The 27,588-nt window shown below is 38.5% G+C and overlaps 1 protein-coding gene across 1 annotated transcript in view; it reads left to right on the top strand.

The window, feature by feature from the left end:
• The window catches only part of LOC126154821 (G-protein coupled receptor GRL101-like), a 354,933-nt gene that overhangs the window by 286,742 nt on the left and 40,603 nt on the right, over window positions 1-27,588 (top strand). Inside the window, exon 20 of the mRNA XM_049916187.1 lies at window positions 23,145-23,343. Coding sequence (XP_049772144.1) covers window positions 23,145-23,343 — 199 coding nt within the window. The remainder of the gene's footprint in view (window positions 1-23,144; window positions 23,344-27,588) is intronic.

Raw genomic sequence — 27,588 nt, 5'->3', positions numbered from 1 at the left:
TACACAGTGAATTTCCCATTTGGAGATCGCATTTGAATGTTGCTTGTTTGTGAGAAGATTGCATTGTGCCTCGTGTAAGAAGGAGAAACTTTTATCAGTACGTGTTGTAATTTTACACTAGCACTATTGTGATCTATCAAGACTACAGTTTATTGTTCCATGACATTGCTACTCACTTTACACAGAATCTGACTATTGTTGTGAAAGTATGGAAATGGTGGGTTCAGGAGGGCCATAATCAGTGCTGTACAGGATCTTAGTGGCCTTATGTGACAAGCACGCAAGAGGGCAGACATATTGTTTACTCTTATGTACAGGATCATGCAGCCATGTTATGTATTCTGAGTAAGGAAATGGGCTTTTTGCAGCAAGACAAGTATCTACTAGGACAGTACAGTAATGTCTGGAGGCCCACAGACTGTCAGTACAGCGACCATTGTTGCAGTTTTCCTTGATGTGGCAGTAGAGAGAAGTGTGTCAATGTAGGTGCACCAGGCAACAACACTGGACACTAGAATGTCAACAGGTCTGCTTTTCACACAAGTTCCAGTTCTGTGTACAGCATCACACTGAACGTATCCTTGTGTGAAGGTTTTGAGAAGATTGAATGCTGCCGAAATGCATTTGTCATCATCACACCGGTCCAACACCTGATGTGATGATATGAGGAGCTGTTGGGTACACAGCATTATCACCTCTTCAGACAGACAGTAATTTGGACAGCAGGCATTACATTTCTCTTGTGGTATGGTTGGTGGCTTGGTTCCATGACATTATCTTTCAACATGATAATGTATTAGAAAGTTGCTGCAAAAGCAAAGAGCATTTCAGCTCTTGTTTAAGAAAAGTTAAAGTCTAGGAGGCAAACAATATTTGAATGAAATAAAATGAGTGTCAGGAGAGTGATGTGAGGAGAATTCATTGAATTTCAAAGCAAAAGTTTTAGAAATGATCTAACTAAGAATCCAAATGCAATCACTCACTGATCATATCAGCACCAAAACAAATGACAGGGAGTAAGATGCAACACTGAATCAAGTCTTCAAAAATTGTTTCAGTGCTGAAGCTCATAATACTTGAGAGAATTAAAACTGCTCACCTGGACCCTGCAAGGTTGTGCAGGAATTATAGGAAATAACTTGCTCACTTTCTAGCAGCAGTTTATTGTTGGACACTGGTATAGTGAAGGGTGCCTAGCAATTGGAGAAAAGCACAGGTGTTCCCATTTGTCATTGGACAGGTGTAGATAATTGTAGGCCTAGATCACTGATGTTAGTGTGTTGTAGAATTATGAAATGTGTTTTATGCTTATGTATTAGGACTTTTCTGATAATGAAAATCTCCCCTCTAAAAATGAACTTGAATTCCCAAACAGAGATTTTGAAATCTGAACTGTGTTCCTTCATAGATCCAGATTGCTGTGGACGAAGGCACTCAGGTTAGTGTAATGTTTGTTGACTTCTGGAAGGCAGTTGATACAGTTCCCTAATTTCATTTAGTGAAAGAAATATGAGCCTCCTGAGTATCTGACCAAACCTGAGATTGGATACAGGACTTCCTTGCAGATAGATCACATTGTTCTTAACAGAACAAAATGACAAACATTAAAGTAATTTCTGGAGTCTCCAGGGGAGTGAAATAGACTGCTGCTACTTACAATTTATAAAAGTGATCTGGTGGGTAATATAAGTGGCTCTGTGAGGCTATTCTTGGATGATGATGCTGTTCTATAGGAACAGACAATAATGAAATTCAGGAAATTCTGCAGAGGCTTGGCGATTGGTGCAGTGTCTGGAAATTGACCCTGAATGTAAAAAAATGCAATGTAATGTATATAAATAGGCAAAGAGACTCACTGCTGTGCAATCACACTATTGGCAACATGTTACTGGACACAGTAACTATTGCAAAATATCTAAGTTTAACCATCTGGATGAAGCTAAAGTGGAATGACCATATAGAAAAAAAGTAGTAGAAAAGCAGAGGCCAGTCTGAGATTCATTGGAAGAATCTCAAGGAAATGTAAGTGAAAGAATTTGTTTACAAAACACACATTCAACAAATTCTGAATTATTATTGAACAGCTAGGTCCCTTACCAAACAGGATTAATAGATCACAAACACACACACACACACACACACACACACACACACACACACACACACACACAGAGAGAGAGAGAGAGAGAGAGAGAGAGAGAGAGAGAGAGAGCAAAGATCCAATGAAGAGCAGCATGTTTCATCACTAGGTCATTTACTGGGTGTGTGAGCATTACAGAGATGTTCAACAAACTCCAGTAACAGATGTTACAGGAGAGGCATTGTGAGCCATGGAGAGGTTTACTGTTGAAATATGAAGAGAGTATGTTCCAAGAAGTGTCAGGCAAGGCATTGTGAGCTATGGAGAGGTTTACTGTTGAAATTTCAAGGGAGTATGTTCCAAGAAGGGTTAGGCAATGTACACATCCTCCCACATACACTTAACAGATGATTACAATGATAAAATAAGTGAGGTTAGATATCATATGGAGCTTTACTAACAGTCATTCTTCCCATATACTATTCATGAACGAAACAGGATAGGAGGAAACAGATAGTGTTTCCCAAGGTATCCCCCCCCCCGCCTTCACCATATTCTGTAAGGTGGCCTGTGGAGTATAGATATGGCTGTGGATGTAGCAGTTCATGTGTTGCCCATGCTGTCCTGATCTACCTCACTCAGAGGATGTTCAGCTGTTGCCCTGGCCAGCACGTTCTTCAGATGTCTCTTGTATTAGCAGTAGTAATAGCTGACCAAGACAGATGCAGCAACAGGGAAGTAACCGCTTTGGTGACATTTACAAGTTCCTAACCAGGAGAGAATTTTATTATATCATCTGTGTGCTTTAATAGTTTAGTTTCTTGAGTTTCTGCATGTAAATTTAATATCTAATAGCCACAGTTCTCACATTTTTGTTTGCGTCAGAAAGTAAACAAATTTTGTGACATATTATAAGTTGCTAATCAGGGCTAAACTATTTAGTTTCACCTGAGTGCTTCGATAGTTAGGTTTTTGAATATCTGCGTATTACTAGACACAGTTCATGCATTTTCATCAGGGTCTACAATAGAGTTGCGTAGCATGTACCAATAGTCTGTTCATCTGCATTGTTTAGTTTTCCATGGTCTTTAGTATGGACAGGGACTGCGATTGTTGTCTGTGGATGCAAGCCGAGTTGGTGACACTTCGCTCTCAGCCTCAGGCTGCGATGGCTTTGGTTACACAGCTTGAGGCTGCAGTGGTTGGGCACCACTGTTGTGGGCTGGCCATGGGGATCCAACAGATGTCCAGCACATCAGAGTCCTCCAACCGGTGCTCACCAGTGGCCAGCCCAGTTACTGCTCGCACTGAGGCCAACCCCTCACCTGTGGTTGATTGGGAGGTCACCCGGGGGCAAAGCAGGCAACGAAAGACTTCCAAGGTGGCCGCATGTAAGGCCTTCCCAGTCTGTCTGACAAACAAGGTCCAGGTGCTGTCGGTGGCTGACACTGTCACTGAGCCAGATACTGTCGTCTGTCCTGTTTCAGAGGAAACCATTCAGCCTGCAAGATCTGGGCAATCACAGAGGGTGGAATTATTGGTAGTTGGAAGCTCCAACATTAGGCACGTTATGGAGCCCCTTAGGGACTTGGCTGACAAGAAGGGTAAGGAAACCAATGTGCAATCTGTGTGCATACCGGGTGGAGTCATTCCAGATGTGGAAAGGGTCCACCCGGATGTCATGAAGAGCACAGGGTGCAGGCAACTGCAGGTGGTTTCTCATCTTGGTACCAATGATGGATCAGAAGAGATTCTCTATGGTTTCGAGTGGCTAACGGAAGTGGTAAAGGCAGCCAGCCTTGCTTGCAAGATGAAAGTAAAGCTGACCATTTGCAGCATAGTCGACAGGACCGATTGTGGACCTCTGGTACAGAGCTGAGTGGAGGGTCTGAATTAGAGGCTCAGACTGTTCTGCGACCATGTAGGCTGCAGATTCCTTGACTTGCACCAAAGGGTGGTTGGGTTTCGGGTTCCGCTGAATAGGTCAGATGTCCACTATACGCAGGAGGCAGCTACATGGGTAGCAGGATCTGTGTGGCATGGACTTGGTGGTTTTTTAGGTTATAGGGTCTCGTGAAAACACAAGAAGGGCTTAAGTCACAGAGGGTGCAGCCCGAACACAGGAAGAACGTAGATACAGGAACCATTTGTGTAACAGCTGTAAATTGTCATATCTGCATTGGGAAAGTACCAAAGCTCCAAGCACTAATAGAAAGCACTGATATTCAAATCATTATAGGCACTGAAAGCTGGATATAAGCTCAGCCAAAATTTTTGCAAAGAGCCTAATGGTGTTCCAAAAGGATAGGATAAACACGGTTGGCGATGGCATGTTTGTTGCTGTCAGAAGTAGTTTAACTTGTCATGAAATTGAAGTAGATACTTCCTATGAGTTACAATGGGCAGAGGTCATTGTTGGCAACCGGAATAAAATAATAATTGGATCCTTTTACTGACCTCCCAATTCAGATGATACAGTTGCTGAAAGGTTCAAAGAAAACTTGAGTTTGATTTCAAACACATACCCAACTCATACAGTAATAGTTGATGGTGACTTTAATTTACCTTCGATATGTTGGCAAAAGTACATGTTTAATTCCGGAGGTACACATAAAATATCATCCAAAATTGTGCTAAATGATTCTCTGAAAATTACTTCAAGCAGTTCATTCATGAGCCCATGCGAATAGTAAACACTTGTGAAAACACACTTGACCTCTTAGCAACAAATAACCCTGAGTTAATAAAGAGCATCAAAACTGATTCAAATTAGTGAACACAGGGTTGTCGTACCAAGATTGAATATTGTAATCCCCAATTCCCCAAAAAGTAAGTGAAAAATATACCTATCCGAGAAAGCAGATAAAAATTCACTTGATGCCTTCCTGAGAGACAATCTCTACTCATTCCAAATTAATAATATAAGTGTAGACCACAAGTGGCTTAAATTCAAAGAAATATAATCGGCAGCAATTGACAGATTTATACCAAATAAATTAACAAATGACAGAGCTGATCCTCCTTGGTACACAAAATGGGTTAGAACACTTGCAGAAACAACAAAACAAACATGCCAAATTTAAACAGACACAAAATCCCCAAGATTGGTGATGTTTTATAGAAGCTCAAAATTTAGCATGGGCTTCAATGTGAGATGCTTATAACAGTTTCCACAACGAAACTTTGTCTCAAAACCTGGCAGAATATCCAAAGAGATTCTGGTCATATGTGAAGTATGTTAGTGGCAAGAAACAATCAATGCTTTCTCTGCGCTATAGCTATGGAGGTACTATCGAAGACAGTGCTGCCAAAGCAGAGTTACTAAACACAGCCTTCCGAAACGCCTTCACAAAAGAAGACACAGTAAATATTCCAGAATTTGAATAGAGAACAGCTGTCAACATGAGTAACGTAGAAGTAAATATCCTCAGAGTAGTGAAGCAACTTAAATCACTTAATAAAAGGAAGTCTTCTGGTCCAGACTGTATACCAATTAGGTTCCTTTCAGAGTATGCTGATGCTTTAGCTCCATACTTAACAATCATATACAACCATTCGCTTGATGAAAGATCCGTACCCTAAGACTGGAAAGTTGCACAGGTCACACCAATATTCAAGAAAGGTAGTAGGAGTAATCCACTAAATTACAGGCCCATATCGTCAATGCTGATATGCAGCAGGATTTTGGAACATATATTGTGTTCAAAAATTACGAATTACTTCGAAGAAAACTGTCTATTGACACACAGTCAAAATGGGTGTAGAAAACATCGTTCATGTGAAACACAAGTAGCTCTTTATTCACATGAAGTGTTGAGTGCTATTGACAAGGGATTTCAGATCAATTCTGTATTTCTGGATTTCCGGAAGGCTTTTGACACTGTACCACACAAGCAGCTTGTAGTGAAATTGCATGCTTATGGAATATCGTCTCAGTTATGTGACTGGATTTGTGATTTCCTGTCAGAAATGTCACAGTTTGTAGTAATTGACGGAAAGTCAATACATACAAATGTCTGTTTGTGTCTGTTTATGTGCGGATGGATATGTGTGTGTGTGCGAGTGTATACCTGTCCTTTTTTCCCCCTAAGGTAAGTCTTTCCACTCCCGGGATTGGAATGACTCCTTACCCTCTCCCCTAAAACCCACATCCTTTCGTCTTTCCCTCTCCTTCCCTCTTTCTTGACGAAGCAACCGTTTGTTGCGAAAGCTCAAATTTTGTGTGTATGTATGTGTTTGTTTGTGTATCTATCGACCTGCCAGTGCTTTTGTTTGGTAAGTCTCATCATCTTTGTTTTTAGATATATTTTTTCCACGTGGAATGTTTCCCTCTATTATATATATTTTAAATGAAATTTCATTGTTTTATTTCCTTTGGGGTTTCGCAGTTTTAATAGCCAACAGTGTATATTGATACAACGTACTGTATGTAGTATAAAGACTCCTATTATTACTAGGCTAATTACTATTTAGCTCTACAGGGCCTTTATACTGAAATGGTTCTCCACACCACCTAGTATTGACTTCTATGTGTGTGAGTAACTGTTTGTTCACTGTTGTGGGTAAATACATACAGCGTACACAGGGCGGTGTGTGAAACTGATAGCGATTACACTCTTCCGCTGTTGTAGAAATCTGCTCCAGATGCTGCAGATACCGTGTTGAGCTGAAAGTGGTAACCAAAGTACGGAGAAATATTCTTCGGGGCTCTGTTGCATAGCAATCAGATTGCTTTCAGTTCTGAGAAATGTCCAGTTACTATTGTGGATTTGAATGATCCATGAAGTGACTTCTTTTCCGAAGAAAACATCGAACTATTTCACTAGAACTGAACGCTCCCGTCGGAACTGTTCTCAGCTGTGGGATATTAGTAGATCACAATAGCAGTATATCGCTGGGTGTATAATAAGACGTACCTTCTTGAAATGAACAATATTTTTATTGTTCTATTAACTGATTTCCTTCCATATGCACTTATATTTTACAATATGAATCACAAACTCGCAATGGCGTCGATTTTTACATCACAAGAATGGCTCTCCTCCCCACAAAATTACTCTTAACAAGAACAACCAAAAACTATATCCTAAGAATAATTATGTGAGCGCTGACCGCCACAGAGTAATAAACAATATCTTTGTCTCTCTCTCGCACTGTCACAGCAAGTTACGCTGCATGATACATCATATATGCCACTCTTGTGGACGAACGTTTTTGGGCAAAAACAAACACGAGCGTTCACACAACACTATATCGATGATTGTTTATGACGCTGTATTAAAGTCCACTAGAGTATTAATGTCCACTGTATTTCTTATGATATTTGGTATTAGTGAATGACTATCTAAATGTAAATTATAGATTTGGGTGCATATACTGCTGACAAAGGCTGTGCTGAATTCCTGATGCAGCATATATGCATAGCTTACATGCTGCTTTTATTCATTTGTCGAGGATGGCATGAGATGTGATCAGAAACCTTTTTTATCATCACTCAAAGCTTCTGTCACTCGCCTTGGGATGTCTCAAACGGATAATCTAGCCATTCGGCCAAGCCCCACAAAGGAAAACCAAGGAAAACCTCGGGGTAGATTTACCATCCTCGTATTTCTCATTTGCAAAGATAATTAATTGAATTACAATGGAAAATAAAAAAATATTTACAATATGGATTTTTTTTTTTTTGTTGAATGAATTTAAACACTGTTCACAAAAGAAACACAACACTGTTAATCTTCTGTGTCTTGAGGTGAACCGTCGACGCGTTGATTTACGTCCATCTACGATTCCCTTCTATCAGTCATCTCCGGGTAACTGATTGAATTCTATTCCCATTTCACTGTCTCCTCGTGGGTATTATGGTTTTCCGCATATGGTTAACATGAAAATAAGAGTCAGTGTAAGTTCCGTGGAAAAGGTGTTTGATCTATGCTGAGCTGAAATAGAATGTAAGATTAAAGTTCTTTCTAATTCTCTGTCCTGAATTCGAAATATTCGGAAGTCGTAAGGTGTTCTTCATTTCTATCAACAACCCTAGAATGCACTATACACAAATCCAACTGGAGCTGCCGTGTCAACTTATGCTCGTCATCCTTCAGATGGACTTTAACACTTGTTGATGTGCTTGTAACTGAAAGGCATTCGCTCAGTTGGTAACTTCGCGAGCAACAATTGATACAACATAATTTACATACACAGGTATGTTACAACAATAGTACAATTCTAAAGACAATGTTCATCACAAAAGATTGAAACAAAGTGATATGCGTCCTTTTAAAACTGAGAACGGGTTACCCCTTCCGAACAGCATGACTTCAGCTCAGCGAGTAAAAAAAACAAATACAAACATACATTGAGATTGTTAAATTGACATAAGAAAAAAAATATCTTGCCATAGACCAGATTCATTTGAGTTACTAACCCATGGTCATTATGCATTGTGAAACCTGATTGAAGTTACTATCAACTAAATAAAAATTAAAAAAATTTTAAAAGAAATCATTCATACTATAGCTAAATTCTCTGTATACTGAAAAGAAAACTTATCTTTACAGTGGAAAACAAATACATAATGCCTGCATATCTCTCGTACATTATGCCTGAAAAGAAAAACTAGCTACTAAATTGCAAAAAAAGAAACTATCCTAAGTATGATTCATAGGTTTAATGAAAATTTTGTAATCAATATTATTTGATAAGAATAGTATTTTCAATCTTCAGAATCTTCAGTCATCATGAAATTGCTTTAACAAGTGATGAGGATACATTTCTTTCACCCTTCCATTCTTCACATCCTTCAAAACATAAGTTCCTGGATGGGGTATTTTGGTAATCACAAATGGTCCTTGATACAGTAATTGCCATTTTGTGTTCTTCCTCTGTATAAGTGAAGCCTTAGGATGAGTTTTTACTAAAACTTGGTCTTTCACTTTATATGTTTTTATTTTTCCAAGTCGATTGTCAAAATATATTTTCCTTTTTCTTGCCTTGTCCATTATATTAAGTAAGGATTGTCGTACTTTATTTTGTAGGTCTATTTTGTTAATAGCTACTTTAGGAATTGGTCGAATCCAGTCATTCTGTTCCTGTTTTCCAAACATCAGTTCGTATGGGGTGTATTCCGTCGTAGTATGTGGCATATTGTTTACAATTTCCTGAAAATCGTGAAGATAATCGATCCATTTGGGTTGCTGGTTGTGGCAATATGTTCTCATGAACCGGTTTAATTCACGAAAAATTCGTTCCACGGGATTCGCCGAAGGGTGGTACACTGATGTTAGAATTTGTTTTATATCACAACTGGCTAATGTTTGCCTCCAACGAAATCCAGTGAACATTGACCCATTGTCAGAAAGAATAGCCTCTGGTTTGCCAACCTTGACTATATAATCCTTGACCAGCTTCTTGGCTATGGATGCAGCAGTAGCTGATTTTAATGGATAAAGTTTGACATACTTAGTAAATATATCAAGAAAAGCTACAATATATTTGCATCCTCCCTTTGATGATGGTAGAGGACCACAGACGTCGACCGAAATGATTGACAGTGGTTTAGTGGGTATAATAGGATGTAGGAAATCTTTCACACAAAAATTTCCTGGTTTGGCTAGCTGACAAATTTTACATTTCCTTAACTGTCTGTGCACTTTCCTGCGAATGTTTGGGAAGTAGCAATATGCTTGAATCTTCCGAGCACACTTTAATACTCCAAAATGTCCCCAAGTGATGTGCGTGTGCAAAATTAAGTCATTCTCATTCTTCTCGGGAATACACACCTTCCAATTATCTGAATCAAGATGCCCTTTGAAGAATAAGACGTCGTTCTCAACTTTGTACAGTCTCTTCGGATCATCGTTTCCAGGCTTTGCTAAAGTTTCCTTTATTGAATGCCAACGAGGATCTTCCTTCTGCAGTTTTTCCATGTTCTTACACATGTCAAGAAAATGTTTCCTATATATTCTATCAGTCATTATAAGAACATTAAATTCGGACGGATTGTCCGTGATGTTGATAGTTGACAAATCTCCATCTGGCATTCTAGACAGTGCATCAGCGATGAAATTATCCTGTCCGCTTACGTATTTAATTTCAAATTGAAACTCTTGGAGTGAGAGCGTCCATCTTGCTAATCTTGGATGTAATAATTTACATGTTTGCAAAAAACTTAACGCTTTGTGGTCACAGTATACTGTTGTCTTCGCTCCATATAAGTAATAGTAAAATTTCTTAAATGACCAGACTACGGCCAATGCTTCCCTTTCGGTAGTCGTATATGTTCTTTCACAAACACTTAAGAGTCGGCTAGCAAAGGCTATTGGACAGAAAGTTGATTTTCTGTCTATCATCCTTACTTGGAAGAGGCATGAACCTATTCCAATTTCCGAAGCATCTGCCATTAAACCGAATTCTTGGCTCATATCTGGATGATATAATATTTGTGAATTGACTAAGGCATGTTTTATTGCTTAAAATGCATTCTGACATTGTTGCGTCCACACCCACGGAGTATTTTTTGCGCAACAAGCTGTACAACGGTTCTGCACTAATAGTGTGGTCGTGAATGAAACGCCTGAAGAAAGAGACAACTCCGAGGAAGCCCTTTAACTGCCTTTTTGTCGTTGGAAGTGGGAAGTTTTTGATTGCCTTTAGTTTCTCGGAGTCCGGTAAGATGCCTTTTCCATTTATAAGATGACCCAAAAATTTGATTTTATCTCGAGCAAAGTGGGACTTTTGCAGATTTGCGTTTATGCCTGCTTCCTTGAAACGTTCTAACACTCTTCTCAATAAATCAACGTGCTCCTCCCATGTGGTCGTAGCTATGAGCATGTCGTCCACAAACAAAGTTAAATTGCTTCGAAGTGCAGGTCCCAATGCATAATCTAGAGCATTTATAAAAACTCCTGAGCTCACGTTTAACCCGAAAGGTAAAACCTTAAATTGATAGCTTCTACCTGCATGTACAAATGCGGTGTACTTTTTTGATGGTTCGTCTAGAGCCACCTGCCAAAATGAACTTCTCAAATCAATATTTGTTAAGTATTTCATCCCCTCGAACTTTTGAATTAGCTCATCGATATTTTCCGGATGAGTTCGCACGGGCACGATAATCTTATTTATCTGCCGTGCGTCTAGCACGAGACGAACTTTTCCTCCCTTTTTCGAGACAACATGAAGCGGACTACAGTATGGACTCGTCGAAGGTTCGATCAGATCCCATTCAAGCATCTGGTGGATTTCCGCATCAACTGCCTTTCGTTGGTGCCACGGTACTGGATAAGAAATACGGCAGAAAACTTGGTGTGGTATCACATCTAAATGACATGTGTATCCCTTGATTACACCAGGTCTTTCTTGAAAGACTTCATGATATTCCTGTAGAAGATCATATAATTGCTTTCTTTGGTGTTGTTGCAAATATTCAGGTTCTTGTACCTTTTCATATACCGTATCTTCAGGGTTTAAAACTGGTTGCAAGTAATTAATTTGGTAATACCGTACAGGTCTGCTATGTATCCACTTTATTTGCAGCTTTCGTCCCTGACAATACTTTCCATGGGTACTATATTCCTTGAGAAGATTCACTTGATGTTTCTGATCCATTATTGTAAAACTGGCACGGCCTAGAGAAAAATCGATATGCCAATTTCTCTCTCTAAATTCATCTATACCCAGGATACAGTCCTCAACCAATTTTTCTATTACAAGGAACGTGCAATTTATAGCTACATTTCCTATATCTAACTGGAGTTGAGTCTGCACTTTAACCTGAGAAGACTTATGACCAGTAGGACCTACAATTCTACAACATTGAACAGGAAAAACCGGTGGATTTGCTTTCTGGAGTATTCTTTGAAATAACTTCTCAGAAACGACATTTACTGCTGCTCCTGTATCTAAAGTAACTTGCACAGTAATGCCTTCAATTGCCGCCTGAATTTTCGCAACAGGTTCAGTGATATGTTCCTCTTGACAAGGCATCATATCTTTCTGAAGTTCTTCTATTAATAATTTGCCATCATTGTACCGAAAGAAATTGACGCTTGAATTTTCGCCCCTGAAAACTTCCTCGACTGCACCGTCGGGGCTTCTGACAGTCGAGTTTAGTTTGACGATCGTCCATTATTAGTAGATCTCTGCTCCGTTACGTCGGTTATTATTGGTGGTTGATTTCTCCATTCATTTGCATTATCATTTGGTATCCAACCTGAAGTTTGTGGTTGGTTGTGATATTCTTGGGTTGGTTGCTGATATCGGCGTTTTTGCTGATAATTCCCTTCTTGATAGTATCCTTTCCTCTTCTTATTATTCTTCCTCCATTTCCGTTTATATGTTTGTTCACATTGTTGGTCATGATTACACTGGTCGGGATTTTCGTTACCAAATTTCACGTTTTTCTGGAAATAATTCACCTGTGGGTTTGGTGAATTGTGTGCAAAAGGTTTGTTTCCATACTGTTTGTTGTTACTATTATATTTGTTAGGTTGGTAACTTGGCTGGTTATAGCGCACACGTGATTCTTCGAACAAAATGTCTATTGAATCCAATGTGGCTAGAAAATCTTCCACATGTTGTTCAGGCACATGTAGAAGTTTTTCCTTAACTTCAAGTGGAAGTTTGCCCTTTAATATTCGAATGACATCCTGCGTCGGGATTGGTTCATTCCAGTATTTACTTTTATTTATATACTTCTCGAAATACTTTCTTAAAGATCCATTTTTGAAAGAAAAAGGTTGTGGGTCAAAAACTTCCTTACGTAGTCTTTCTTGTACTCCCTTATTCCAGTATTTGTGCAAGAAAGCGCGTTCAAATTGGTCATAATCTTGACACCAATCGGATGCTTCTGACGCCCACATCGATCCATCTCCATGTATGAATCCTGCAACGTACATAATTTTTTGTTGCTCAGTCCACATTTGCGGCAATATCCCTTTAAATTGCTTGATAAATACCACGGGATTGATCGACTTCCTTTCGGGAATAAATATCTGGAATTGACGATATTTAAGCATTTTTTCTTCATTCATGGTCACAGGTGAATTCTGGTGGCTACTTCGCGGCGAATGATAATCTCGATCATCTGTTTCTGGTTGATTACGTAAATATGCACCAATACCTGGATATTGTTGCATGGATTCGGTTTCACTGGTTTCATCAGGAATAATGTCTGCCTTTGATAAACTGCAAGTAGTATGTGCCCCTCTAGTATTAACTAGACCTTGCTGGCATGCTTTTAATGTATTTTCTATCTTTGCTTTCCAAGCAGGAAATTCATCTCCTATATTCTCCTTAATCTCTTTAACTTCTACCTTAAGTTGTTCTTGTGCAGCTTCGTTGTTAACTTGCACGTTAGAAACCGTTTCTTTTAAGGTTTTGTCAACATAATTTCGCACTGTCTCGGTTTGCTCTTTCGCCCAATCTTCAATGTCCTTAGAGAATGCGATCTTATGTTCATTGAAAAGTTTCTCTATGTGTTTCTCGCCTTCGAGACTGAGAGTGTCTATCCTCTGAGTAAGCTCAATGACAGCTTGCTCGTTATCGTGCTTAATTGTATTCACGTCTTGCGCAATAGTGTTCTGTACATGAATAACTTCCTGCACTTGATGATTTAGTGTATCTTGACGACATAAGATGTCTTTGTATTTGTTTGTTAATTCCTGATACTGTTGTTCTTGTGTAACTATGAGTTGTGCCTGACTGGTAATCAAGTGACTCTGCTTTGTTTCCAAACTCTGGAATTTTTCAGTAATCTTATCATTTATTTCTTTTAGTTTATTAGATTGCTCCTGAGCCAAATTAAATTGCGCACTCTCTAATACTTGGAATCTACGATTCATGTCGTTTGCAAAATTAGATTGCGATGTTTCCAATGTCTTAATCCCTTGTGTTATGACAGTCAAACTTGACATCAGCTGGGATAACAAATCGGTATTGTCAGCAATTGGCGATTGCACTGGGCTTAATGAGGATTGTACCGACACAATTTTCGGTACAGTCATTTCGTTTTCGCACGCGTCTGTGTCAGAGATAAAATTCATGTTTTTTGTTGGTTGCTGCATATTTCTCTGGACTTCTTTCGACATATGAATGTCGGAACTAGCAACCGTTTGTGTCGACGGCGTGAGCGCATTAATTATTGCTGGTTGCTCAGCCGTAATCGACATATCTCTAACTACGGCGGTATTAAATTCTGTGGCACTAGTTGACGATGCATTCACACTATTTAATTCATTTTGTGGCATTGTGATGCGTGCTTGCTTATTGCCTTTGAACATAGATCTAGTTACCACCATGTAAATGAGCAATTGACAGTTTCTCCTCTAAATAAGTCCTACAAAAGTGACTATTCAACTTTTACACACGCAAAAAAAACGTTAATGTCCTAATGCTGTCAATGTACACTTTACAATGTGACACAAACACAGTACATAGATAACATATAAAATATTGTCTTACTATATCTACTGAAATACAGGAATTCTAGTAAAAGTAATATAGCAACACTATTTATACTTAGAAAATTAATAGCTGAAAGGTAACTAAATGCATAAATGCTCAAGAAAGCTAGTAATTCAAATGCTCTGGCCTTTTTGAAGTTTCTGCTCGGCTGCTGGGACGGCGTACTCGTTCTCTTCACAAGATACTCCCGCACGTTCAGTTAGCATGAAACATACCAAGGACCATAATGTAGTTACTCTATAAAACTAGACATATATACACACAATGAAACATTAATTACTAAATTACTAACATGGTTATATTTCATGTTCACTATGAGTGTTGTATCAGGATCGTGTCCTGTCACGGTCGCCATTTATAAAGACTCCTATTATTACTAGGCTAATTACTATTTAGCTCTACAGGGCCTTTATACTGAAATGGTTCTCCACACCACCTAGTATTGACTTCTATGTGTGTGAGTAACTGTTTGTTCACTGTTGTGGGTAAATACATACAGCGTACACAGGGCGGTGTGTGAAACTGATAGCGATTACACTCTTCCGCTGTTGTAGAAATCTGCTCCAGATGCTGCAGATACCGTGTTGAGCTGAAAGTGGTAACCAAAGTACGGAGAAATATTCTTCGGGGCTCTGTTGCATAGCAATCAGATTGCTTTCAGTTCTGAGAAATGTCCAGTTACTATTGTGGATTTGAATGATCCATGAAGTGACTTCTTTTCCGAAGAAAACATCGAACTATTTCACTAGAACTGAACGCTCCCGTCGGAACTGTTCTCAGCTGTGGGATATTAGTAGATCACAATAGCAGTATATCGCTGGGTGTATAATAAGACGTACCTTCTTGAAATGAACAATATTTTTATTGTTCTATTAACTGATTTCCTTCCATATGCACTTATATTTTACAATATGAATCACAAACTCGCAATGGCGTCGATTTTTACATCACAAGAATGGCTCTCCTCCCCACAAAATTACTCTTAACAAGAACAACCAAAAACTATATCCTAAGAATAATTATGTGAGCGCTGACCGCCACAGAGTAATAAACAATATCTTTGTCTCTCTCTCGCACTGTCACAGCAAGTTACGCTGCATGATACATCATAGTAGCTAGAAAATACTTAGTCTATAGATGTATCAGATAAATTACATACAGTAAATAAGAATCCTCCTTAAATTTTCACTCTGGAGTTGGTACCTATCTTTGTAGGATATTCATGTGAAGTCAAATACTCTCCATGGTATTTCAGCAACAGTGATTGTTGTCTTCTTTAAATAAGGGTAATGAGTAGGCATCAGATCCAGAGGAAGATTGGCTCTATGTAACCTATATCCTACTCATTAGCTGTCATTGTTGTGCTTACTGCTCCCTTTTTCCCTATAAGTGTTTCATTTTTTGAAAAGAAAAATTCAAAACTACTTGCCTTGCTGAGACAGAAATAAGTGTATTTACTTTATTGGTGCCACATGTCACAATGCACATTGAATCTTTCAGGATGCAGTACCAAAAAGAGGCTGACCATTCCATTTCATTGTTGTGTGTGATGTGGCCAGTGTATTTATTATACTATGCAATGATAATTTCATTGGGTACAAAGTGAAAGTGGGTGCCATGAAACCCCAGTTTTAAAGACCTGAATCACCATTTGCTAACCCATTTTGTCTTAGTGTTCATATGAGGGTAATCCCAAAAGTAAGGTCTCCTATTTTTATAAGTACGTAGACCTGTTTATTTCTACAATGGTTTATATCAGTTTACAGCTTGAACATTTAGCTATTTTTCGACATAATCACCATTTCTGCCGATGCATTTTTGTACACGCTGTGGCAGTTTTTGTATACCCATGTCATACCAGCTCGCTGCCATGCCTTTCAGAAAGATATGAACCTCTTCTTTCACCTTGATGTCGGAGCTGAATTATTTTCCGGCCAAATGTTCTTTTAACCTAGGAAACAGGTGATAGTCACTGGGCGCCAAGTCAGGACTATAGGGTGGGTGGGTGATTATGCTCCATTGAAACTGTTGCAAGAGAACAGCGGTTTGCTGAGCGATGTGTGGGCAAGCGTTGTTATGGAGAATGTGTATGCCCTTGCTCAACATTCCTCTTCTCCGGTTCTGAATTGTCCATTTTTTCAGAATCTCACAGTACCTGTCACCATTAATTGTGGTCCCAGCGATTCATCTGTGATGACAAGGTGAAAGAAGAGGTTCATAACTTTCTGAACAGCACGGTGGCAAGCTGGTATGACATGGGCATACAAAAATTGCTACAGCTTCTACAAAAATGCATCGACAGAAATGGTGATTATGTCAAAAAATAGCTAAATGTTCAAGCTGTAAACTGGTGTAAACCATTGTAGAAATAAACAGGTCTGTGTACTAATAAAAAAATAGGAGACCTTACTTTTGGGACTACCCTCGTAGATACCTTTATTTTATTACTTTATTTTTTTCTGTATCATCACTATAACATTGACCTATGTTTATTACACTAACTGTATTACAAGGATGATTATAACAATAACAGTAATAATTATATGCCATTTCATTTTTGTACCAATATTCCTCATATTATAGACAGTAATTTTCATGTTCCATGGATCATTTGTGTGATAAATTGTAAAGATGTGGAATGAGTCATTTTATATTCATATCACAAACTGTTTTCTAAATATGGCTATATGCTGATAATTTAAAGGTTTTTTTTTATATACATTAAAAGACATAGAGAAGTGAGTTAGTAATTCCTTTCACATATTACAATAGCAGAAATTATTCTGTGGAACAGAAGATGTTGCCAAGGAGAAACTTTTTCAGTTTGTTTTTAAATTTTACTTTGCTGTCTGTAAGACATTTTATATCATTGCGTAAGTGATCAAAAATTTTGGTTACAGCATAGTGCACCCGTTTCTGTGCTAAAGAAAAACTCATTGTGGCATAATGAATGTTATTTCTCCCTCTGGTATTATAATTATGTACATTTTTTGAACTGCAGTGTATTATTTACAACAAATGTCATGAGGGAATAAATATTCTGTGACACAGTAGCCAAAATGGCCACCTCCTTAATCCCACGTATCTGCTTATTGTAGTTCTTAATGATTAAGAAATAGATTAAGGTAGGACCAAGTTGTGTCAGTAAACTGGATTGAAATTTTTACTTTTAGAACTAGGGATTTAGTGAATTGTTTCCTCCTGAATAAGAAGAATTCATGTATCAGGACTTGAGTTCTTATAACTGTTGCACTGAATTCTGAATGTGATTCTGGTATTTACTGAGGAAGAGCCTCAGCAGTGCTGTTTCAAGTTAATATGCTAACACTGTGGTATTGTTGACAGTACTCATTATTGAATATCCTTTCCATAGATTTACAGCAATGTCGAGATAATGCAAACAAAATTCAGATAAAAGTTTTTTACACTTTCTTTTTGGCAGGAAATGTGAAGGGCTGCAGTTATTTTACTTTTTATTTGGTTTCTTGCTGAGGTGAGACACTATTCTAGAATACACCACATTCTCAAAAATTTTGGAAAATTCTGTTCAAACCATAAACCACTTTGTGAATTGGAACATATTTCAAAGAAATGACAACCTCTGATTTAGAAAGGCATGAAACTCTGTCTGCAGTGTGCAGAACAGAATGTGCTCACATAATGTGGTTCTGAATAATTAAACATTACTAATTCAGGTATTTTGTGATTTTTCAAAAGCTTTTGACTGTGTGAATCATGAAATTCTTCTAGATAAGATTGTGGAGTGAGTGGGACAGTGCACAAATAGTTTAATTCATATTTAACTGGAAGAATGCAGAAAGTTGAGGTTAACAGCACAGATAGTTTGCAAAAATCAGCAGAGTCCTCTGACTGAGGAGGTATTAAGAATGGTGTCCCACAGGGTTCAGTCTTGGGTCCCTTATTGTTCTTAATATATATTAATGACTTTCCACTCTATATTCATGAAGGTGCAAAGCTAGTTCTTTTTGCTGATGGTACAAGAATAGTACCCACACCCAACAAACAAGAATTAGCTGAGGAAATTGTAAACAATGCCTTTCAGAAAATTATTAAGTTGTTCTCCATAAATGGTCTCTCACTGAAGTTTGAGAAAACACAGTAAATGGAATAATACCATTGAAAATATAGACTTTAAGCAGAACTACATTGCTAAGACAGAATATTTCAAATTTCTGAAGGTGTGCATTGGTGAGAAATTTAATAGGAGGAAACACATTTATGATCTGCTGAAATGATTAGGGTTAGGAACTTATGCTGTTATGATTATAGCAAATTTTGGTAATAAACATGTCAGTGAAATAACCTACTATGGCATCATATTTTGGGATAATTCATCTTTGAGAGAAAAAGTGTTTATTCCAAAAAAGTGTAATCAGAATAATAACTGGAGCCCACGCAAGATCACCTTGCAGACATTTATCTAATGAATTCAGGATATTCACAGTACATTTGCAATAGGTACATTCAGGTAATAGTGAAGTGCATAGCCACTACACTACAAGAAAGGATGATCTTTACTATTCTGGGTTAAATATGAATCTGGCACTGAAAGGAGTGAATTATGCTGCCACAAAAATCTTTGGTCATTTGCCAAATAGCATTAAAAGTCTGAAGATAGCCAACCAACATTTAAAAACAAATTAAAAGAATTTGTGAATGACAACTCCTTCTACTCAATAGCTGAAAAAAAATTATGTTGCGTACTGAAAACTTATGTTAAGCTGACAAGTTCCACATCATTATGAAATGTCATATTCATGATATATGGAACAAGTGTTAATAAAATGTAATGTGTTACAGCCCAATGTGCCCCACTTTCTATTACTGTGCTGTCACAGATATACAGTGACTGAGTGTTGCAGGGTTGACTATGTCAGTATTACACAAACCAGCACATTCTTTTGGATTACATTGAAGTATTTGAAGGCTCAAATAATGTGTACTAAAATAAAGCATCAGTTGTAAATGTGTGCTTGGGTAATGTGGCACAATTAAATGTAAATACACTGAAGCGCCTAAGAAACTGGTTTAGGCATGTGTATTCAAATACAGAAATGTGTAAACAGACAGAATATGGCACCATGGTCAGCAATGACTATATAAAGCAAATGTCTGGTGCAGTTGTTAGATTCGTTATTGTTGCTACAATGGCACATCAAGACTTAAGTGAGTTTGAATGTGGTGTTGTTGTCGGCGCACAAGCGATAGGACACAGCACCTCTGAGGTACGGTAGTGATGAAGTGGGAATTTTCCTATGCAACCGTTTCATGAGTGTACCATGAATATCAGGAATCTGATAAAACATATCTCTGACATTGCAATGGCTGAAAAACAATCTTGCAAGAACACGACCAATGATGACTGAAGAGAATCATTCAGTGTAACTGAAGTGCAACCCTTCAGCAAATTGCTGCAGATTTAAATGCGGGGCCATCAACAAGTGTCACCATATGAACCATTCAACGAAACATCAACAATATGGATTGTCAGATCCAAAGAAGGCCCACTCATGTACCCTTGATGACTGCATAACACAAAGCTTTACACCTCTCCTGGACCTGGCAACACCAGCATTGGACTGTTGATGACTGGAAACATGTTGCCTGGCCAGATGAGTCTTGTTTCAAATTGTATCAAGGGGATGGTCATGTATGGGTATGGAGACAACTTCATGAATCCATGGACCCTGCACATCAGCAGGGGACTGTTCAAGCTGGTGGAGACGCTTTAATAGTGTGGGGAATGTGCAGTTGGAGTGATATGAGAACCCTGATACACCTAGATACAACTCTGACAGGTGACATGTATGTTAGCATCCTGTCTGATCACCTACACCCATTCATGTCTATTGTGCATTCCGACGGACTTGGGCAATTCCAGCAGGACAATACTACACCCCAATGCCCAGAATTGCTACAGTTTTGCTCCAGGAACACTCTTCTGAGTTTAAACACTTCTGCTGCACACCAGACATGAACGTTATTGAGTTCTCCACCCCCTCATACTCTTATGGATTTATGGACAACCCTGCAGGATTCGTGGTATCAGTACCCTCCAGCACTACTTCAGACATTAGTCAAGTCCATGCCACTTCATTTTGTGGCACTTGTGTGTGCTCACAGGAGCCCTACACGATACTGGGCAGATGTACCAGTTTCTTTAGCTCTTCAGTGTATGTGTAACCATTCTGCACCAGTACAGTGTACACTATGGTTGCATGTGAACAAAGCGATCAGTGCTGCTAACAGACAGCTATCAAATACACACACCAAAAAATGTTGTGCATCACCTTGGTCCCGAGATTTCCAGAACCTGTACAGAAAATTGAAATAGAGATTAACATATTCATCATTTCCGCCCTTTTTATTGTTCATGAAAACTATGCTCTTTGCATGTTGTACCACCACATAGCGAGACCTTCAGAGGTGGTGGTCCAGACTGCTGTACACATCAGTACCTCTAATACCCAGTAGCACGTCCTCTTGTATTGATGCATGCCTGTATTCATTGTGGCATACTATCCACAAGTTCATCAAGCCACTGTTGGTCCAGATTGTCCTATTCCTCCAGGGCGATTTAGCGTAGATCCCTCAGAGAGGTTGGTGGGTTACGTCATCCATAAACATCCCTTTTCAAACTACCCCAGGCATGTTCGATAGGGTTCATGTCTGGAGAACATGCGGCCATTCTAGTCGAGCGATGTCGTTATCCTGAAAGAAGTCATTCATGATGGGGACAAGGCAAGTCATCGACATTTCCTGTCTCTTTGTATCTCCTCCATGTCCAAACAACATCACTTTGGTTCACTCCAAGACACCTCTACAGTTCCCTTGTTGAGAGCCCTTACTGGCACAAAGTAACAATGCAGACACAATCAAACTGTGGTATTGACTGTCTAGGCATGGTTGACCTACAGACAACGTGAGCCGTGTACCTCCTTCACGGTGGGATGCCTGGAACTGATCAGCTGTTGTATCCTCTCCATCTAATAGGCACGACTCATGTGTGGTTGTTTACATCTTTGAGTGGGTTTAGTGACATCTCTGAACAGTCAAAGGGACTGTGTCTGTGATACAATATCCACAGTCAATGTCTTTCTTCAGAAGTTCTGAGAACCGGGGTGATGCAAAACTTTTTTTTTTATGTGTGTACATGCAAACTATTTGTAGACATTAATGTTTTGGCTGAAGATTTCATGGCATGCACGTAGTCCTTTATTTGAATGGTCATAGAAAAATGTTCATAAAACAAGACTACTCAAAAGAATTACACTCAGTTCCTTTATGTCAAATATGAGAGAAGTGATCAAAAATGTTATATTGCCTGTTACAAAAAAGAGAAAAATGATTTTTTGAATCATAGCAACATATACTAGTAACAGTTAACACTCAAAGAGACCTTTTTTATGCTAAGGAACAGTGAAAGGTACAGAGTAAATACTGTAGTTTTTAGGTACCAAGTAAATACTGTAGTTTTTGAAAGTAATTTAGTCCATGTCAAATGCAACATTAAGGAAACTGTCAAGATTAAAAAAAGGAAGTATGATGAGTCCTACATCAATCTCACATTTGTTGATTCTAATGGCTCACATCTCTGTACTTTATGTTGCAAGCTACTTCCAAAAAGTTCCATGGTACCCACTAAGATGCACTGACATTTAGGAATCATACACCCCAGTTGCAAAAACGAGAATGAAGAATTTGTTTAAACATAAGAAAAAACAATTATTAAGAATTTAAAAAACTATGACATATGTGACCCAGGGTGTGAATGAAAAAGCCAGAGACATTGCAAAAGTGGGTGAAGTGCACAGTATTACTGAGAATTTGATAAAACCATGTATGGCAGACGTAACACAATGTTTGCTTGATGAAAATTCTGCAGAGCATTTTTATACAATGCCAGTTGTGAGCAAAGCTGTTTCACACACACACACACACACACACACACACACACACACACAATATTCTGTAGTTACTGTAGTATTTCACTTGACTTGTCCTGTATACTAATATATTAGTTTACACTGTGTAATCAATAGGAACAAATAAAAATCAAATCAAATCAGACCAGCTCTCATTCTCTGACCTGAGAACTGTCTCGCACTGAAAGTTACAGGAGTACTTATATCTTAACACACAGCATGTGAAATTTGTTTGTTCACATAAGCAAAGCAACACTAGAACTGATAGTCACAGTAACTGTCAAAAAAAAAAATCCAGAGTCCAACCAAGAGCTGTGCCAGTTATTTTGATTTATTGTCTGAGACTTACTCATACCCCTACTGAAGTACAAAAACATTTATTAAGAATTTAGGAGGCAGCAAACAATTTACACTTCATTTAGCCTCTTAGAATAAAATATGTTGCTGTTTTATATAAATACCCATATGGTTTGAGTTTAAAGCTATGGTACATACTAATCTTAGCCATGATGGTCCTTTTGCTTAATGGGACATATGGAACATGATGAGTGAATTAGTGAATGATTGTGTTTCTTATCTCAGGTGTATGTTATGTGAATGATTTTTTTCTTTAACTGCAAAATGCTTTTATTTGTTGTCAAAATAGCACAAATAATTTTCAGAACAACTGATGAATATAGATTCTGCTGCTTGGCACGACATGTCAGTGTCTGCATGCCACCACCTGATGAGTTTTCTTCATGTGAAGATCTTATGTCTAATTTGGTACTTCGTGTCTGTGTATGGATCCTTGGGATCGTGGCAACTTTAGGAAACACGTTGGTCATTGTGTGGAGAAAGTGTTTCAGGCATCCTAATAAGGTGTGTATCATTATTCAATATATTTTTTGGGGGCATACATGGAAAGTTTTAGTTTTTAGAGTCACACTGATGTTTACCACTGTCTGTACTTTACAATGCTTACATCAAAATATATCAAAGATATGAATCAATCAGAAATCCATTGAGGCATGGCAGTGGAATACACCATATTAAAAATAGAGAAAAATATGAATGTGGGTTGCTGTGATGATTCACGGAGAAAAACAGGAAGGTGGTTTGCTGTGGTAATTCATATGCTTAATTAAGGAAGAGAATCAGAAAGAACTATATTCACACCATCATAATAGCCTTACTGGAAGAAGTTGCAGAGCTGAAAGAACGTTTATGGGTTACAGCGTGGAGTTGTAATGATACGCCAGATCTTATAGAATGTGGTCTGGGTCACTGCTGTTTCACTACAATACAGGAGTTACAGTAGGACACCACTGTTGTTCCTTCTCACACATGTATTTATTTATTTATTTTCTTGAATGAACATTCCAAAGGGAATAGAATTTCATAAATATTTGTAGAAGTATTGTTTCAAAAAAAGTGATCTCATTCCTGCCACAAAGTTTCTCAAAAGTATTCAGAGTGAGCAAAATAAAACTGGCCCACAAAATATTTACAAAAGACTGACATGGGATTGACCCTTGCTGTTGAACTTCACAGAAGGTGGTGGAAATGGTCACCACTAATGTCAATGCAGTGCTGTGTTTGATTTATCAAGCTGTGAGACACATGTAGCAGCTTTGCCTGAGGGATACCAGCAATAGTGTTTCCAACATTCTGTTGTCGCTCTTCAAATGTGTGAAGATTATTTGATCACACCTGATCCATCAATTTGTCCCACAGGTAACAACCTAGAGGAGAGAGATCAGAGAATTGAGGTGGCAAGGAGATTGCACTGCCTATGTGTGCTGTTGCTCTGCCTTGCTGAAAATATCCTTACAGTTGTTCCTCTTCTGTGAAATGATCCAAATAATTATGGATTACGTAATTTCTGATTAGCATAACAGTATAGTGAAAGAAAGAGCTGTTTTACAGTGCAGACACCAGACAGTGCACTTTGAACACCAGTCTAGAGATGATGCAATGGATCTTCGAAGTATTGATGGGGGTTTTGCGATGCATGATGGCAGATGTTCTGTGAGTTCACATACCCTGACAGGATGAATCAAGCCTCATTTGAAGAAGTGCAAAACTGAGGATCGAAAAGTTCTGATTCCATTTCTTTCAAAAACCGCCAGCAGAACACATCACATGAAAGTTTATCTGGATGCTTTAACTCATGTACAACAGTAAATTTGTAAGAATACAGATGCAGGCCCTTTTTGCGAATGTTTTGGCACAATGATATCTTAATTCCCACAGACAAATGGCATTTAGATTTCATTGGACTTTGTTCTAAGTTTCTTGACTTGAGCAATCTTTTCTCATGTTTGAACTCTCTTTGGATAGTTACAGATTTTATTCACTACAGAGCCTGTTTTGTGCCATTTTTCTACTAAGTTTTGCATTGTAAACTTTGGTGGAGGTTTTGCCACAACAATTACAGTCTTAAATTCCTGTGAAGAGAGCTCCACACACATTTTCCATTAATTTGCATAACATTTGACAATGAACACTGTCTGTTTTATTGTGAGCACCATTTTGTGTTGCATTGAACTGGTCACTAAACACCTCTACTCCTCTCACTCACTCAGATGTAATGAAACAGCAAAATACTTGGGACAGAGTGTGGGGGATATCCACATGCACAAATGTGTGGCAGCAATGAATTGTTGTATAGAAATCATGGATCCCAGCATTTTCTATGACAGTGTTCGTTAACAATTCCACATTAGTCTTGTAAATATTTTCTAGGTCACCCTATATATAAATGATGGCAACTCAGAGCAAAGTTGCACAAATACAGCACAATATATTCCTATGAAGCCACAGAAGACATTATTATTTCACAGTTGTCATCTGATTGGGTTAGAGCAAACAACAATGGCTTTGAAAATTGTTGCTCCCATCAGTTACTTGATTTTTTTGTTTAAAACAATTTACAGCTGCTCAAATTTATTAGAAGTTATGCTTAGTTCATGGGCTGACACTAATGGGTGAAGGAAACGCTAAAAAATAGTGTAGAGACTTTAAAAGTGGCTGTACAAATATGAATGATCAAGAGCAGAGTGGTAGTGGGGTATCCAGGCTGATGAAATAATGCAACAAATGGACCAAAAACTATTTTGACTGATGATTGGTGCTCTGAATGATGAATTTCCTCATTGTTGAATGCACCATTATTTACATGACATTCACAGAAAATATAAGATACAGCAAACTACATGTAAAGTCATTACCAAAATGGTTTGCTGACAGAATCAAAGAGCGAAATTTGTCAAACATTAGCAGTTTCGGATCATTATCAACAAGATGGATATGATTTGTTTTCCCACATTGTTGCATGTTATAAGACATAGATATCATATTAAAATATGGAACCAAAACAACATTCAGTGCAGTGCTGCCACTAAGCTTTGCTGAAAATAAAAGAAGTTCAAGCAGCTCCCTGACTCAAGCTGAAATACCAAAGCTACTATTTTCTGGGATGAAAATTATATTGTGTTGATTGATTTCATCGAATATGGGTCAGTATTTGCATATTATGTGTACTGAAAAATTTTCACCACTCTGAGACATGCTGTCCTGAATCAATAGCATGGGAAACTGTCACCTGGTGAAGTCCTCCACCATAACAATGTATGTCCACAGACTACTATCCATACCAATTTTAACATTAAGTATTTCCATTAGAAACTTTCCAACTGTCTATGTTACAGACTCAAAACTTTACATAGTTGGCTATTATTACCTTTTCTTGTGCTTGAAATTATGATCTGGCAGAGAAAGGTCTGAAGATGTCAAGAAACTCAAGACTTCCATTGTCAGCTGGTTCACTTCCCAGGCTGAGAACTTCTAGACTGAGGGGATGAAGAAATTAGTAAAATATTATGAGAAGTTCTGAGAACTGAATGACAGTTATGTGGAGAAGTCAAGTAGGTTTGTAGAAAACTAAAACTGTTAGAAATAGCCTTTCGTGACTAAATGGCCCTTACTTTTTGAATACATCTTGTACTGTGGGTAGAAGGCACATGAGCTGGTGTAAGAAAATGAAACTTTTTGTATGTTTGAATGATGAGGATCATCAGAGACCGTAGGAAACCTTTCAAGAGCACTTCTGATCTGTCACATTTTTGGTATATTTTTGCGATGCACATGTGGGCCTTTGGTAAAGTGACAGATACTTTGAATCAGAAACATCACTACATCAAACTAATTGTCAAACTAACAATAGAAAGAGTAGATTGCTATTCATGAGTCACAGGCAGGCACTATAAAATGTAATGCTAGAAATATTCAGCTTTCAGACTAAGTCCATCATAAGCTGTAGAAAACAACATATGCATGCATGGCCACTATTCTCTCCTTCCAGCTGGGTTGGGGATTTTCTCTGCCCTGGGATGGGTGTTTGTGTTGTCCTCATCATTGTATCATCATCCTCATCATTTGTGACAGTGGCTAGGGGGGAATTTGAAAGAAATTGCACTGTGAAAATATTGGGGGCTTTGTACGAGAGCTGATGACCACGTAGTTGAGCACCCTACAAACCAATCATCATCATCATCATCATCATCACTGTTGTCTCCAGGCACTAAGTCCTGATTTTGACAGTGTATGAGATGAGTACAATCTAGCTCAGGTGATAGTGGGGATTTGAGAGATTTGTGGGGTGGGCAAGGGTTGGAGGAAATGCTAGTGCTGTCTGTGGGAGCCTGCAAGGATGTGGTTGGGGAGAATAGAGCTATTTGGTGCTTCATCAAGGGGAGGGGTGAAGAAGGGGATTTGTGCAAAGGGGAGAGGAGACAAGAGGTAAATAGAGAAGAGGGTGTGCTGGTGAGATAGAAGTTGTGTGTAGTACTGGAGTGAGAGTAGAGAAGGGGACTAGTGAAGTTGAAGCCAAGAGGCTATGGGAATGAAGGATATGTTGCAGGAAGAATTCCCACTTGCTCATTTCATAAAAGCTGGTGTTGATGGGAAGAAACCAAATGGCACAGGCTGTGACGCAGTAATTGAAATAACAAATATAATGGAGGATACCATGCTCGGCAGCTGGATGGCCCAGCTGTCACTTGGACAGAGTTTGGCAGTGTGAGCATTCATGCGATCATACAATCTAATAGTTCTTATGCCCAC

The sequence above is a fragment of the Schistocerca cancellata genome, chromosome 2, assembly GCF_023864275.1.
Source record: "Schistocerca cancellata isolate TAMUIC-IGC-003103 chromosome 2, iqSchCanc2.1, whole genome shotgun sequence".
In the NCBI taxonomy this organism is placed as follows: domain Eukaryota; kingdom Metazoa; phylum Arthropoda; class Insecta; order Orthoptera; family Acrididae; genus Schistocerca; species Schistocerca cancellata.
This window is presented reverse-complemented; position numbering and strand designations above follow the sequence as displayed.